Source organism: Macaca thibetana, chromosome 2 (genome assembly GCF_024542745.1).
Source record: "Macaca thibetana thibetana isolate TM-01 chromosome 2, ASM2454274v1, whole genome shotgun sequence".
NCBI classification, from domain to species: Eukaryota; Metazoa; Chordata; class Mammalia; order Primates; family Cercopithecidae; genus Macaca; species Macaca thibetana.
The window spans coordinates 141,429,340-141,442,426 of record NC_065579.1 but is presented as its reverse complement, the minus strand read 5'-3'; the positions used below and the strand labels follow the sequence as shown (position 1 = coordinate 141,442,426).

General features: G+C 40.4%; 2 protein-coding genes across 5 annotated transcripts in view; one reads left to right on the top strand and one right to left on the bottom strand.

Annotated features, from left to right (window-relative positions):
- Positions 1-13,087, bottom strand: part of TSEN2 (tRNA splicing endonuclease subunit 2) — a 728,632-nt gene that overhangs the window by 697,000 nt on the left and 18,545 nt on the right. The gene's annotated exons all lie outside the window — the stretch shown is intronic.
- The window catches only part of TAMM41 (TAM41 mitochondrial translocator assembly and maintenance homolog), a 59,230-nt gene that overhangs the window by 34,754 nt on the left and 11,389 nt on the right, over positions 1-13,087 (top strand). For 3 of the 4 annotated variants that reach the window (XM_050781491.1, XM_050781492.1, XM_050781494.1), the window contains 2 exons: positions 2,354-2,519; positions 4,133-10,558. In XM_050781491.1, coding sequence (XP_050637448.1) covers positions 2,354-2,519; positions 4,133-4,587 — 621 coding nt within the window. In that variant the 3' untranslated portion in view covers positions 4,588-10,558. Of the gene's footprint in view, positions 1-2,353; positions 2,520-4,132; positions 10,559-13,087 lie in introns of those variants that run through there. The other variant, XM_050781493.1, reaches the window with a different exon arrangement.

Below are 13,087 nucleotides of genomic sequence, written 5' to 3'. Positions count from 1 at the left end.
TGAGAATCACTTGAGCCTGGGAGATGGAGATTGCAGCGAACTGAGATCGTACCACTGCACTCCAGCCTGGGCAACACAGCGAGACTCTGTCTCAAAAAAAATAGTAATAACAAAACAAAATATTAGCTTTATTGATGAATACTTCTATACCATAAAAGCTAGTGTTTATAGTATATTCACAGAGCTGCACAGCCATCACCACAATGTAATTTAAGAATATTTCTGTCACTCCATACCCATTAGCAGTCCCCAGCTCTCCCCTCCCCCAGGAAACCACTAATCCACTTTCTGTCTCTGTAGATTTGTCTCTTCTGGACAGTTCATATGAAAGGAATCATACAATGTCAGGTTTTTTCCATATCTATCTGCTTTTTTCTTAAGTTGACATTTAATAATTGTATCCATGTCTGCTTTTAAAATGCAATTTAACTTTCACAATTTAGCTGAATGCTTTCACTTTCATATTTTCATGAGAATTAGTGTAAGGAAAATGAGAATTTACCAAATTTTTAAACCATGTCACCTGATATTTTATCTTTACACACATGCTTTCAAGTGAAAATTCCAGTGCATTATTTTCCTGAAGAGAAAGCAGTGGCAAATACTACTTTCTAATTTTTTTATATGTCACTCAAGCCATTGGAAGCGTCATAGGTAAAGCATAAGTGAAATATAAGTTTATTCTAACTAATCCCAATATGTGGCCTCAAAACATAAGCCCATAAATGTCATTTCTAAGATTAGTTTATATAAATACTCAAATTTGTTGTCATTTTTGTAGCCAAAGCTAAGTAGAGGATGGGTCCTGTGAATTTAGAACCATTCTAGTGATAAATGTCAAATATTTAGGTAAAAACCTAAATATTTACCCCTCTACCTTTACGGAGCCATTAAATAATAACATTTTCTTCTGCTTTGCATAGATTTTTATAGGCAAAACTAGAAAATTCAGGTATTTGGTATATACTTTTTTTTCGAGACTGTCTTGCTCTTGTCACCCAGGCTGTAGTGCGGTGGCACAGTCACCGCTCGTCATATCCTCAACTTCCCAGACTCAAATGATCCTCCCAACCTCAGCCTCCCAAGTAGACAGAACTATAGGCTTGCACCACCATGTCTGGCTATTTTTTTTTTCGTAGAGCTGGATATCTCACACTTTTGCTAGGGCTGATCTTGAATTTTTGGGCTCAAGCAATTCTCTCACCTCAGCCTCCCAAACTGTTGGGATTACAGGTGTGAACCTGCGCACCTGGCCCATTTGGTATATAGTTAATAAATATTTAATCAATTTTTAAAATGGTAGAGTGAGTAGATTCTAATTATTAAGAAAGTTGGTCATATCTGTAAACTCTAAGCCTAAAATGTAATACATTCATCTGATTTTTTCTTACTGTTCTCTTAATTGAAGTTAAAACCTAAATATTTGTGAAAAGGATACAAGACAGATTCTTCCTTGGGAAATAACGTGATGAGCTATTGAGGGCAGTGTTACTGGTTCTGCACTTGGCAGGAAATCAACGTTTACAAGATTTTTAAAAATTCATTCCATGAGGCACAGTGTATGAAACTGGGAGTTAGGAAAGCTAGGTCTGGCCTCAGCTCTGTGGCTAACTTTTGATTCAAGGGTTTCTGAGTAAAGTCCGACACATAGTTTTACATGTTTTATTTATACATTTATCTTCAGCATCTTAACATCTTAATATGTTTTAGAATACTTTGGGAACCAAAGCCACTGGCATAGTAGCTGTAGGACAACTAAGTTGTATTGATTCAGTTACTCATTTCCTTTTTGTTTTTTGAGTAACTACTGTGTGCCGGGGATTAAAAGTGAGTAAGATTAGTTTCTGTCATCAGTGTGTTCCTACAGTTTGTGAAATACAGCATACTAAAAGGCCTTACAGGCAGGAGACACAATTCAGATCCCACTCACTCTCATTGATGGTGTGATCAGGGCACGTCAGTCTCCCTGCATTTGAAATGGGAGGGGTCATCTCAGTGCCCGGATTTGACGCGGCCTCCATGAGTGTCAACTGCAGCACCACTTCCTTTGACTGCTGGATTTAAGACAAATATAAATTTTAAAACCAAAAGTCAAAAATTGATCCTTGAGAGTGGCTTCTATTCTTAGGTAGAAATGCAATATTATAGGACAAGAATTATCCTTTTTGAAGGGACTTAGACTCCGGAACTGAACCCATTCAGTTTCAGAAAAGAGAGTCTCCTTAGCCTGCTGCCTCGCCAGGGGTGTGGGTGCATATATGTCTGTGTGATTTTGAAAGAGAAGCCCTGTGTCTGTGAGTATTTGTAGAATTTAAAGCACTTCCATAGACATTGTCTTTGTTCCCCCCTTCAGATAGATAAAAGCCCAGAAGGACAGTTCACTCAGCTGATGACATTGCCCAAAAGCTTACAGCAACAGATACATCATATTATGGACTCTCCTGGAAAAAACAGAGATGTGGAAGAAACTTTATTTCAAGTGGCTCATGATCCCGACTGTGGAGATGTGGTGCGACTAGGTACGTTTATGAATTTGAGGTTGAGGAAATGCCAGCCATGGGGAAAAGCGGACTTTGTGATTGGGACATACTATTTCTTCCTTTTTGTTTAGTGAAATAGAGAGATTGCTTCTCAGAAGAAGAAAACACTAAAAGTTTGAGGGTTTTTCTAAATCTGAATTTTTACTTGTTTGAAGTAACATGGTGAAAATACTTCTATTTTTAAATTTCTGGATCCTAAATCACTGTCAAAGGGAGAAACAATGTTTCTTTTGGTTTCTAGAGCACAACTTCTAGAATTTATTTAAAAGATATGTCTGTGTTCTTTGTGGTGGTCTGAGAAAAGAGATTGGTGGCATTTTTTTGTGCTTTTGTAACATCGAGAACACAGCTTTCCTCAATCAACTCCGTTTGATGTGTCTCATACAGTGTTCAGTGCATTCCCTCAGACATGGCCCACGTTCCACAGCATTTTCCCCAGCCCTGCCCTAATGTTTATCCAAAACTCTGAACCCAGGCCAGGTGCAATGGCTCATGCCTGTAATCCCAACACTTTAGGAAGTCCAGGAGGGAGAATCACTTGAGGCCAGGAATTTGAGACCAGCTTGGGCAACAGAGCAAGACTCTGTCTCTGCAAAAATTTAAAAAGTAGCTGGGCATGGTGGCACGTGCCTATAGTCTCTGCTAACTTGGGAGTCTGAGGTGGGAGGATCGCTTGAGCAGTTGGAGGCTGCAGTGAGCTAGGATCATACCACTACACTCCAGGCTGGGCGATAGAGCAGTCCTTATCTCTTAAAAAAAAAAAATTATAAAAAAATTCTGAACCTGATCTTCAGACACTAACTTCCCTTTAAGGTGCTAAAGGTAATTTATGAGATCAGTCAATCAAGAAATATTTATAAAATTGAGAATGAGTCCCTCTGTCAATTGAGTGCATTCTCCTGTTTTCATTCAGTAAATATGTACTGAGGTGCCAGATAGAATTTACGGAAATGCTTTGCTGAGACCATCACACTGCAGTGGAACATGAGCTGCAGCAAGTGCTCCACTCCCACTGTCCGCCTGGGCCTGACTAGGTTTGCACTGGGTCACCAGCTTCCCATCCTGAAGATAGCTCTGTATGAGGCACACTGTTGTTTGTTTGAACGTGATCCTGGCAACAGTGTGATCTGGGCTGTCTCTTTGAGGGGAGTGAAACTTGTTCCTCACTGTGGAATCCGTATGTGTATTTTCAGAATGAAAGTTTTTCTCGTAGATGTAATCATTTGGTTTTTATCTTTTCATGTTATGCAATTGAGAACCAGAAATCTCAGGCAGATTTAAGTCATAAAATCTTAAATCTGACCCTTTGAGAGTCAGCTAACCCACCCCCTTGTTTTAAGGGGAGGAGGTGCAGAGCTGTTTGGTCATCGGCTTGGACCCACAGAGCCGGGTGGCGCCGCGGCTGGCTGCTCTGGTCTCCTGGCCCTCAATTCCAGTGCCGTTTTCACTGTCACTGTGACAGCAGGACAGAGATAGATTTGGTGGTTTGATTGGCTGACTAGAAAGAATATTTAGTTTCAAATTTTAAAACTGTTAAGATGACTAACATCTGTTTTGGGTTTTTTGGTCTCCTTTTTGTTTTTATCTCACAGGGCTTTCAGCAATCGTGAGACCTTCTAGTATAAGACAGAGCACGAAAGGCATTTTTACTGCTGGTAAGAGCTTTAGAAATCCATGTATAACATACCTGCTGACTAAAGCTTTGTCTCTTTTAAGTGCTTGTGAAATGCTGAGCTTTGATGGCCATAAACTGGGATATTGCAGTAAGGTACAAACAGGCATAACAGCAGCAGAATCTGGTGGTCTAACAACGTCAGACCATTGGCAGTGCTGTTGGAAGCTTTACTACCCTTCTGAATTTTCCGAGATACTTCCTGTGTGCAGGGTTTTTTCCTCATGTTGTTTTATTTATCAGAGTTACAGATGCATAGGATTGCAAAAACAGCAGCACCTGTGCTCCCTCTCCTCTTCCCCTTCTCTGAGACAACTGCTTCCATCTGTCTTAGTGGGTTATTTTTGTTTTCACTGCCATTTCTCTAAATGGTGAGTTTTCCTTGCTCCTTCTCTACATTTCAACTTTAGTATCATCTATTGACTTCTCTCTATGGGAGGTTAGAATTCAACTCTGGCACCCACCCTCATCAAATGTACTCACCCTCCCATCCCTCTGTCCTCCTAATATAGTTGTCTCGTGGCTTTGGCTAGTTTTCAGTCTGATGGTATGGTGAGCCACATAGTACACCTTTCCTTCCCTGCACAATGTTCTTCTCTCATGGAGAGTGTCTTCACTGTCCCCTGTAGGGGGTCCCTCATTTCTTGTATCTCATGTCTTTCACTTGCTTGGTGCACACTCTCATTTTGGTAAAGCACATTTTCCAGTAATTTCCTGAGAAAGGGAACATGGAAGGCACATTTGGAGACCATGTATGTCTGAAAGTCTTTTTTGTCTGCTTTCACCCATAATTAATACTTAGGCTGGGTATAGATTAGAAATCACTTTCCTTTAAAATTTTGAGATCATTGCTGCATTTATCTTTTACTTCTAGGATTGTTGTCTATGTCTAAAGCCAATCTGATTCTCAATACTTTGTGTATGTTATTTCTGGAAGCATGTTAGGTCTTTATTTTTCCCCAGTGCTCTGAATTCTCTCAGTGATGTGCTTTAATGTGAGTCTGTTATCTGTTTCACCAGGAACTCATTGCCCTTTCTGTTGGGAAACTCAGAATATAAGTGTATAAGAAAATGTTTTAAATTTTTTCTTTAATTTCGTCCCATCTGTTTTCTCTGTTCTCTTTCTGGAACTCCTTATATTCAAATATTGGATCTCTTAGATTAGTCCTTTGGTTTTTGTCTTCTATTTTTTATCTATTTGTTCTTTTGCTCTGCTTTGGGAGATTTTCTCGAATTTCTCAACTTTAGCTTCCAACCCTTCTGTTGAGTGTTTATAATTTCCAGGAACTCTCTCTTTTCTTGTTCTCTGAATGCTCCTGTTTTTTGCATCCTATTCTTGTTTTATGGTCTAAATATTTGACATCTCTTTGGAGGACAAAGTGGCTGTATCAATTCATTGTCCCACAAGCAGAGTAGGAGAATACTCTTTTCTTCCCATTTTTTCCAACATTTGGCATCATCAAGTGATTGATGGACTTTTCTGGTTCAGGCTTTCTCTATGCAAGCATCCATTGAGCATCTCTCATGTGCCAGCCGCTCGGGATACAAAATTGAACACAATGCTGAATTAGTCTGTTCTCACGCTGCTAATAAAGACATACCTGAGATTGGGTAATTTATAAAGGAAAGAGATTTAATTGATTCACTGTTCCACATGGCTGGGGAGGCCTCAGAATCATGGCGGAAGGTGAATGAGGAGCAAAGTCATGTCTTACATGGCGGCAGGCAAGAGAGCGTGTGCAGGGGAGCTCCCTTTTATAGAACCATCAGATCTCACGACACTTAATCACTATCATGAGAACAGTACAGGAAAGACCTGCCTCCATGATTCAGTTACCTCCCACCGGGTCCCTCCCACGATGTGGGGATTATTACAATTCAGGGTGAGATTTGGGTGGGAACACAGAGCCAACCCATATCAAATGCTATACTGCCTTCCAGAGGCTTATAATCTAGAAGGGAAAAGAGACATGCTAACAGAAATTTGTGAGAGAGGGAGAAATAGCACAGAGGTAGCCCAAAAAGGGGAGTGATCTTTCAACCTAATTCTGATCCCTGAGTTTGAGATTGCTGGGGAGCTGGTGTGGTCACGCCTCTCAGTGTCTCATAGCCCAACTGCACCGCTCTGAGCATTTGGCCCTTAAGGACCGTGTTGCCTTCCTGAATCACTGGAAAGATTCAACACGGCCAGGTGTGGTGGCTCACACTTATAATCCCAGCACTTTGGGAGGCCAGGGTGGGAGGATTGCTTGGGCTGAAGAGTTCAAGACCAGCCTGGGCAACACAGCAAGACCCTGTCTCTTTAAAAATAATAAAAATAGGCCAGATGCAGTGGCTCACACCTATAATCCTAGCACTTTCGGAGGCCAAGGCAGGAGGATCACTTGAGTCCTGGAGTTCGAGATCAGCCTGGGCAACATGGTGGAACCCCATCTCTACAAAAAATATGAAAAATAGGCCGGGTGTGGTGGCTCATGCCTGTAATCCTAGTACTTTGGGAGGCTGAGACAGGAGGATTATCTGAGCCCAGGAGTTTGAGATCAGCCTGGGCAACACAGTGAAACCCCGTCTCTACTAAAGTACAAAAAATTAGCCGGGTGTGGTGGTGCATGCCTGTAGTCCCAGCTTCGAAAGGCTGAGGCAGGAGAATTGCTTGAACCTGGCAGGCGGAAGTTGCAGTGAGACAAGATTGTGCCACTGCACTCTGGCCTGGGCGACAGAGTGAGACTTTGTCTCAAAAAAAAAAAAAAAAAAAGTGCTGGGCATGGTGGTGCGCACCCGTAGTAGTCCTGAGCCCAGGATGTCGAGGCGGCATTGAGCTGGGAACGTGCCACTGCACTTCAGTCTGGGTGACAGAGTGAGACCCTGTCTCAAAAAAAAAATTATAATAATAAAAATATTGTATAAATTAAAAGTTTCAACAAAGACTTAGTGGCACTTGCATCACATCTACTGAACTAAATATTTTCCTACCATTTGGGTGCATGGCTTTGCATTTCCAGTTAAGATATTCATTTAATCTATGTTCCTGCTAGTTTACTCTGGCAACACTGAAGATGAAGTACTTTTGTTTGTTTGGGTGATTCATGCTGTTAATCTGAATTTTACATGATTGCCTCTCCCTTGCCGTGATCCTCCTCGGGTGAGGCTTAATTATTTGTTTTGTTTTTGGCGTCCCATGCTATAAGGAATTATTGGAATTATTAGAATTATTGCTAATTATTTTTCAGTTGTGACGATGGTGGTGGTATGGAGCTTTTTTAAAAAAAAATCCCTTTCTTTTAGAAATGCATACTAAAATAATTCCAGATGCAATGATATGTTGTCTGGGATTTGCTTCCAAATAAAACATGGCAGAGGGCAGTGGGTAATGGGTAGATGATACAAGATTGGCCATGAGCTGATATATTGTCAAAGCTAGGTAAAGACGCATGGGGCTGTTTTATACTCTTCTGTCTGTGATTTAAGTTTGAATTTTTCTCTAATAAAAGACTGAAAAAGATCTTGACACCTTCAACCTGAAATGAGCCTTTGGTCCTCTTTCCACTCATTATTTCTATTCACCAGCAGAGGGCAGTTGGGCACAGAACCCACAGCTCAGCTGTCCTTGTGGCCCTGGAGTGCTGATGCTGCTTCCCCTGAGTGCTTACCGCTTGCTTCCCCTTCCCTTTTTTTTTTTCTTTTTAATTTTTAAAATGTTTAAGGAATACAAGTGCATTTTTCTTACATGGTAAAGTCTGGGCTTTTAGTGTACCCATCATCGCCCAAATAGTGAACATCGTGCCCAATAGGTAATTTTCCAACCCTCACCTCCTCCCACCCTCACACTTTTTATAGTCACCAGTGTCATTCTATTCTGTATGCTCATGCATACACATTATTTAGCTCCCACTTAAAGTGAGAACATGTTGATACTTGAATTTCTGTTTCTGAGTTATTTCACTTAGAATCATGGCCTCCAGCTCTACCCATCTTGCTGCAAAAGACATGATTTCATTCTTTGTTATGACTAAGTAGTATTCAAAGTGAGATATAGATATAGATATACACACAATTTTGTTATCCAGTCCTCCATTGATGGACACTTAGGTTAATTCCATATTATTGATATTGTGACTAGTGCTGCAGTAAACATACAAGTGTTTGTTGTTGTTGTTGTTGTTGTTGTTTGATATAATGATTTCTTTTCCTTTGGGTATATACACAGTAATGGGATTGCTAGATCAAAGTTAATTCTATGTTTAGTTCTTTAAGACGTCTCCATCCTGTTTTCCATAAAGGTTGTACTAATTTAGATTCCTTTCAACAGTGTATAAAGCATTCCCTTTTCTCCACATCTGCACCAACATCTATTTGTTGTTTTTTGTTTTTTTGTGAAACAGAGCAACAGCCTCACTCTGTTGCTCAGGCTGGAGTACAGTGGCGTGATCTCAGCTCACTGCAACCTTCACCTCCTGGGTTCAAGCGATTCACCCCCCTCAGCCTCCCGAGTAGCTGGGATTACGAGCGTGCGCCACCACACTCGGCTAATTTTTGTATTTTTAGTAGAGACAGGGTTTCACCATGTTGACCTGGCTAGTCTCAAACGCCTGGCCTCAAGTGATCCACCCACCTCAGCGTCCAAATTGCTGGGATTACAGACATGAGCCACCATGCCCAGCCTCAACATCTGTTGTTTTTTTGTCTTTTTAGTAATAGCCATTCTGACTGGTATAAGGTGGTATTTCATTGTGGTTTTAATTTGCATTTCTCTTGCGATAAGTGATGTTGAGCTTTTTTTTTTTTTCCATGTTTGTTGGTAGTTCGCATGTCTTCTTTTGAAAAAATGTCTGTTGATGTCCTTTCCCCACTTTTTAATGAAGTTATTTTTTTTTTCCTTGTTGAGTTGTTTGAGTTCCTTATAGATTCTGGATATTAGCCTTTGTTGGATACCTTCTTTTGCAAATATTTTTTTCCCGTTTTGTAGGTTGTCTTTTGGTGCTCTGTTGATTGTTTCTTTTGCTATGCAAAAGCTTTTTAGTTTAAGTCCCATTTATCTATTTTGTTTTGTGTTTGCTTTCGAGGACTTGATCATAAATTATTTGTCTAGGCCAATGTCCAGAAGAATTTTCCTAGGTTTTCTTCTAGGATTTTTATAGTTTCAGGTCATTTTTCTTTTAGGACTTTGTAGTTTCAGGTCATACATTTTAAGTTAATTTTTTTATGTGGAGAGAAGTTTGTGTCCAGTTTCATTCTTCTGCCTATGGCTATGCAGTTTCCCCAGTACCATTTATGGAACAGAGTATTTTTCCCTATGTGTATTTTTGTTGACTTTGTCAAGGATCAGTTGGTTGTAGGTATGTGGCTTTATTTTTGGGTTGTCTAATCTGTGTGTCTGTTTTTATTTATTTATTTATTTATTTATAGTTTTTTTTGAGACGGAGTTCCACTCTTGTTGCCCAGGCTGGAGTGCAGTGGCACGATCTCAGCTCACTGCAACCCCCACCTCCTGGGTTCAAGCGATTCTCCAGCCTCAGCCTCCCGGGTAGCTAGAATTACAGGCACCCACCACCATGCCCGGCTAATTTTTATATTTTTAGTAGAGACGGGGTTTCACCACGTTGGCCAGGCTGGTCTCAAACTCCTGACCCCAGATCATCCACCTGCTTCGGTCTCCCAAAGTGCAGGGATTACAAGCGTGAGCCACTGCGCCCAGCCATGTGTCTGTTTTTATTTCAGTACTGTGCTGTTTTGGTTGCTATAGCCTTGTAGTATAATTTTAAGCCAGATAATGTGATGTCCTTGTTCTTTTTGTTCAGAATTGCTTTGGCTATTTGGAATTTTTTTTTTTTTGGTTCCCTATAAATTTTAGGATTTTTTTTTTCTGATGCTATGAATAATGATATTGGTAATTTGATAGGGATTGTGTTGAATCTGTAGATTGCTTTGTATAGTATGATCATTTTAACAATATTTGTTCTTCCAATCCATGAGTATGGGATGTTTTTCCTTTTTTGTGTATCATGTACAATTTCCTTCATCAGCATTTTGGAGTTCTCCTTATAGAGATCTTTCACCTCCTTGGTTAACTATATTCCTGGGTTGTCTTTCTTCTTTATTTGTCACTATTATAAATGGGATTGCCTTCTAGATTTGGTCTTCAGCTATATTGCTATTGATGTACAGAAGTGCTATAGATTTCTGTATGTTAATTTTACATTCTGAAACTCTACTGATTTCATGTATCAAATCTAAGAGTTTTCTGGTGGAGTCTTTATGGTGTCCTAGATGTAAGATAATATCATCAGTGATAGGAATAATTTGACTTCTTCTTTTCCCATATGTATACCTTTTTTTTTTTTTTTTTTTTTTTTTTTTTTTTTTTGGAGACGGAGTCTCACTCTGTTGCCCAGGCTGGAGTGCAGATGCAGTGGCATGATCTCGGCTCACCACAACCTCCGCCTCCCGGGTTCAAGCAATTTTCCTCCCTCAGCTTCTCGACTAGCTGGGACTACAGGTGTGTGCAACCATGCCCGGCTAATTTTTATATTTTTAGTAGAGACAGAGTTATACTATGTTGGCCAGGCTGGTCTTGAACTCCTGACCTCATGATCCGCCCGCCTCAGCCTCCCAAAGTGCTGGGATTACAAGCGTGAGCCACTGTGTCTGGCCTCCACATGGATACTTTTTACTTTTTCACTTGCCCGGTTGTTCTCGTGAGAACTTCCAGTATTACATTGTATAACAATGATAAAAGTGGGCATGTTTGTCTTGTTCTAGTTCTTAGAGGGAGTGCTTTCAACTTTTCCCTGTCAAGTATGATGGTAGGTGTGGTTTTGTCATATATGACCTTTATTATGTTGAGGTATGTTCCTTCTATGCCCAATTTGTTGAGGATTTTTTATCAGGAAAGGATGCTGAACTTTATTGAATTTTTTTTTTTTTTTTTTTTTGAGACAGAGTCTTGCTCTGTCGCCCAGGCTAGAATGCAGTGGTACAATCTCAGCTCACAGCAACCTCTGCCTCCTGGGTTCAAGCAATTCTGCTGCCTCAGCCTCCCAAGTAGCTGGGACTACAGGCACACATCACCACACCTGGCTAATTTTTGTATTTTTAGTAAAATCGGAGTTTCACCATGTTGGCCAAGCTGGTCTTGAACTCCTGATCTCAAGTGATCTGCCCGCCTTGGCCTCCCAAAGTGCTCGGATTACAGGTGTGAGTCACTGTGCCCAGCCTATTGAATGCTTTTTCTGTATCTATTTAGATGATCAAATGGTTTTTGCCCTTAATTCTGTTTATGTGATGTATCACATTTATTGATTTGTATATATTGAACCATCCTTGCTTCCCTGGGGCGAATCCCGCCTGATCATAATATATTCTCTTTTTGATGTGCTGTTGGATTTAATTTGTTAGTATTTCGTTGAGGATTTTTGTGTCTGTGTTCATCAGAGATATTGGTCTATAGTTTTCTATTTTGGTGGTGTTGTGTCCTTGTCTGGTTTTGGTACCAAGGTGATACCGGCCTCATAGAATGAGTTAGGGAGAATTCCCTCCTTGATCTTTTTAGAATAGTTTCAGGAGGATTGGTATTCATTCTTTCTGTGTTTGGTAGAGTTTAGCTATGAATCCATCTGGTCCTGGGCTGCTTCTTGTTGTTGGAAGATTTTTATTAGTGATTCAGTCTTGCTACTACATTTCTGGTTTTTTCAGATACTCTGTTTCTTCCTGGTTCAGTCTTGGAGATTATGTTTCCATGAATTTTATCATTTTCCTTTAGGTTTTCTAGTTTGTGGGCATCTAGGTGTTTATAATATTCTCTGATGAGCTTTTGTATGTCTGTAGTATCGATTGTAATGTCTCCTTTTTCATTTCTGATTGTGTTTATTTGTATCTCTTCTTGTCTTATATCTTGTTTATTTTTATCTCTCTTGTCTTCTTAGTCTTAGCTAGTGGCTTATCAATTTTGTGTATCTTTCAAAGAACCAACTTTTTTTTTTTTGAGTCAGGGTTTGGCTCTGTCACCCAGGCTAGAGTGCAGTGGCACAATCATGGCTTACTATAGTATTTGCCTCCCAGGCTTAAGTGATCCTTCCACCTCAGCCTCCTGAGTAGCTGGGAACTACAGTGCACACTACCACGCCTGGCTAACTTTTGTATTTTTTGTCGTGATGGGATTTTGCCACATTGCCCTGGCTGGTTTTGAACTCCTAGAATTGCGATCCGCCTGCCTCAGCCTTCCAAAGTGCAGGGATTACAGGCATGAGCCACTGCACCTGATCCCAGCTTTTCATTTTGTTGATCCTTTGTATTGTTTTTTGGTCTCTATTTTATTTAGTTTTGCTCTGATCTTTGTTATTTCTTTTCTTCTGCTAACTTTGGGTTTAGTTCTTTTTTTTTCTTTTTGCTTGAGGTATGGCATTAGGTTGTTAATTTGTGATCTTCCTGCTTTTTCATGTAGACATGTAATGCTACAAGCATTGGTAGTGCCTCTTAGCACTGCTTTTGCTGCATCCCACTGGCTTTGGTATGTTGTGTTTTCATTTTTATTTGTTTCAAAAAATTTTTAAGGTCGGGCATGGTGGCTCATGCCTGTAATCCCAGCACTTTGGGAGTCTGAGATGGGTGGATTGCTTGAGCCTAGGAGTTTGAAACCAGCCTGGGCAACATAGAAAAACCCCATTTCTACAAAAAATTAGCTGTGCATGGTCGTATGTGCCTGTAGTCCCAGCTACTCAGGAGGCTGAGGCAGGAGGATCACTTGAGCCAAAGGAGTTTAAGGCTACAGTGAGTCATGATTGCGCCACTGCACTCCAGCTTGGGTGACACAATAAGACCCTGTCTCAGGGGAAAAAATCTTCATTACCCAGTGATTAAGTGATTATTTAGGGGCATG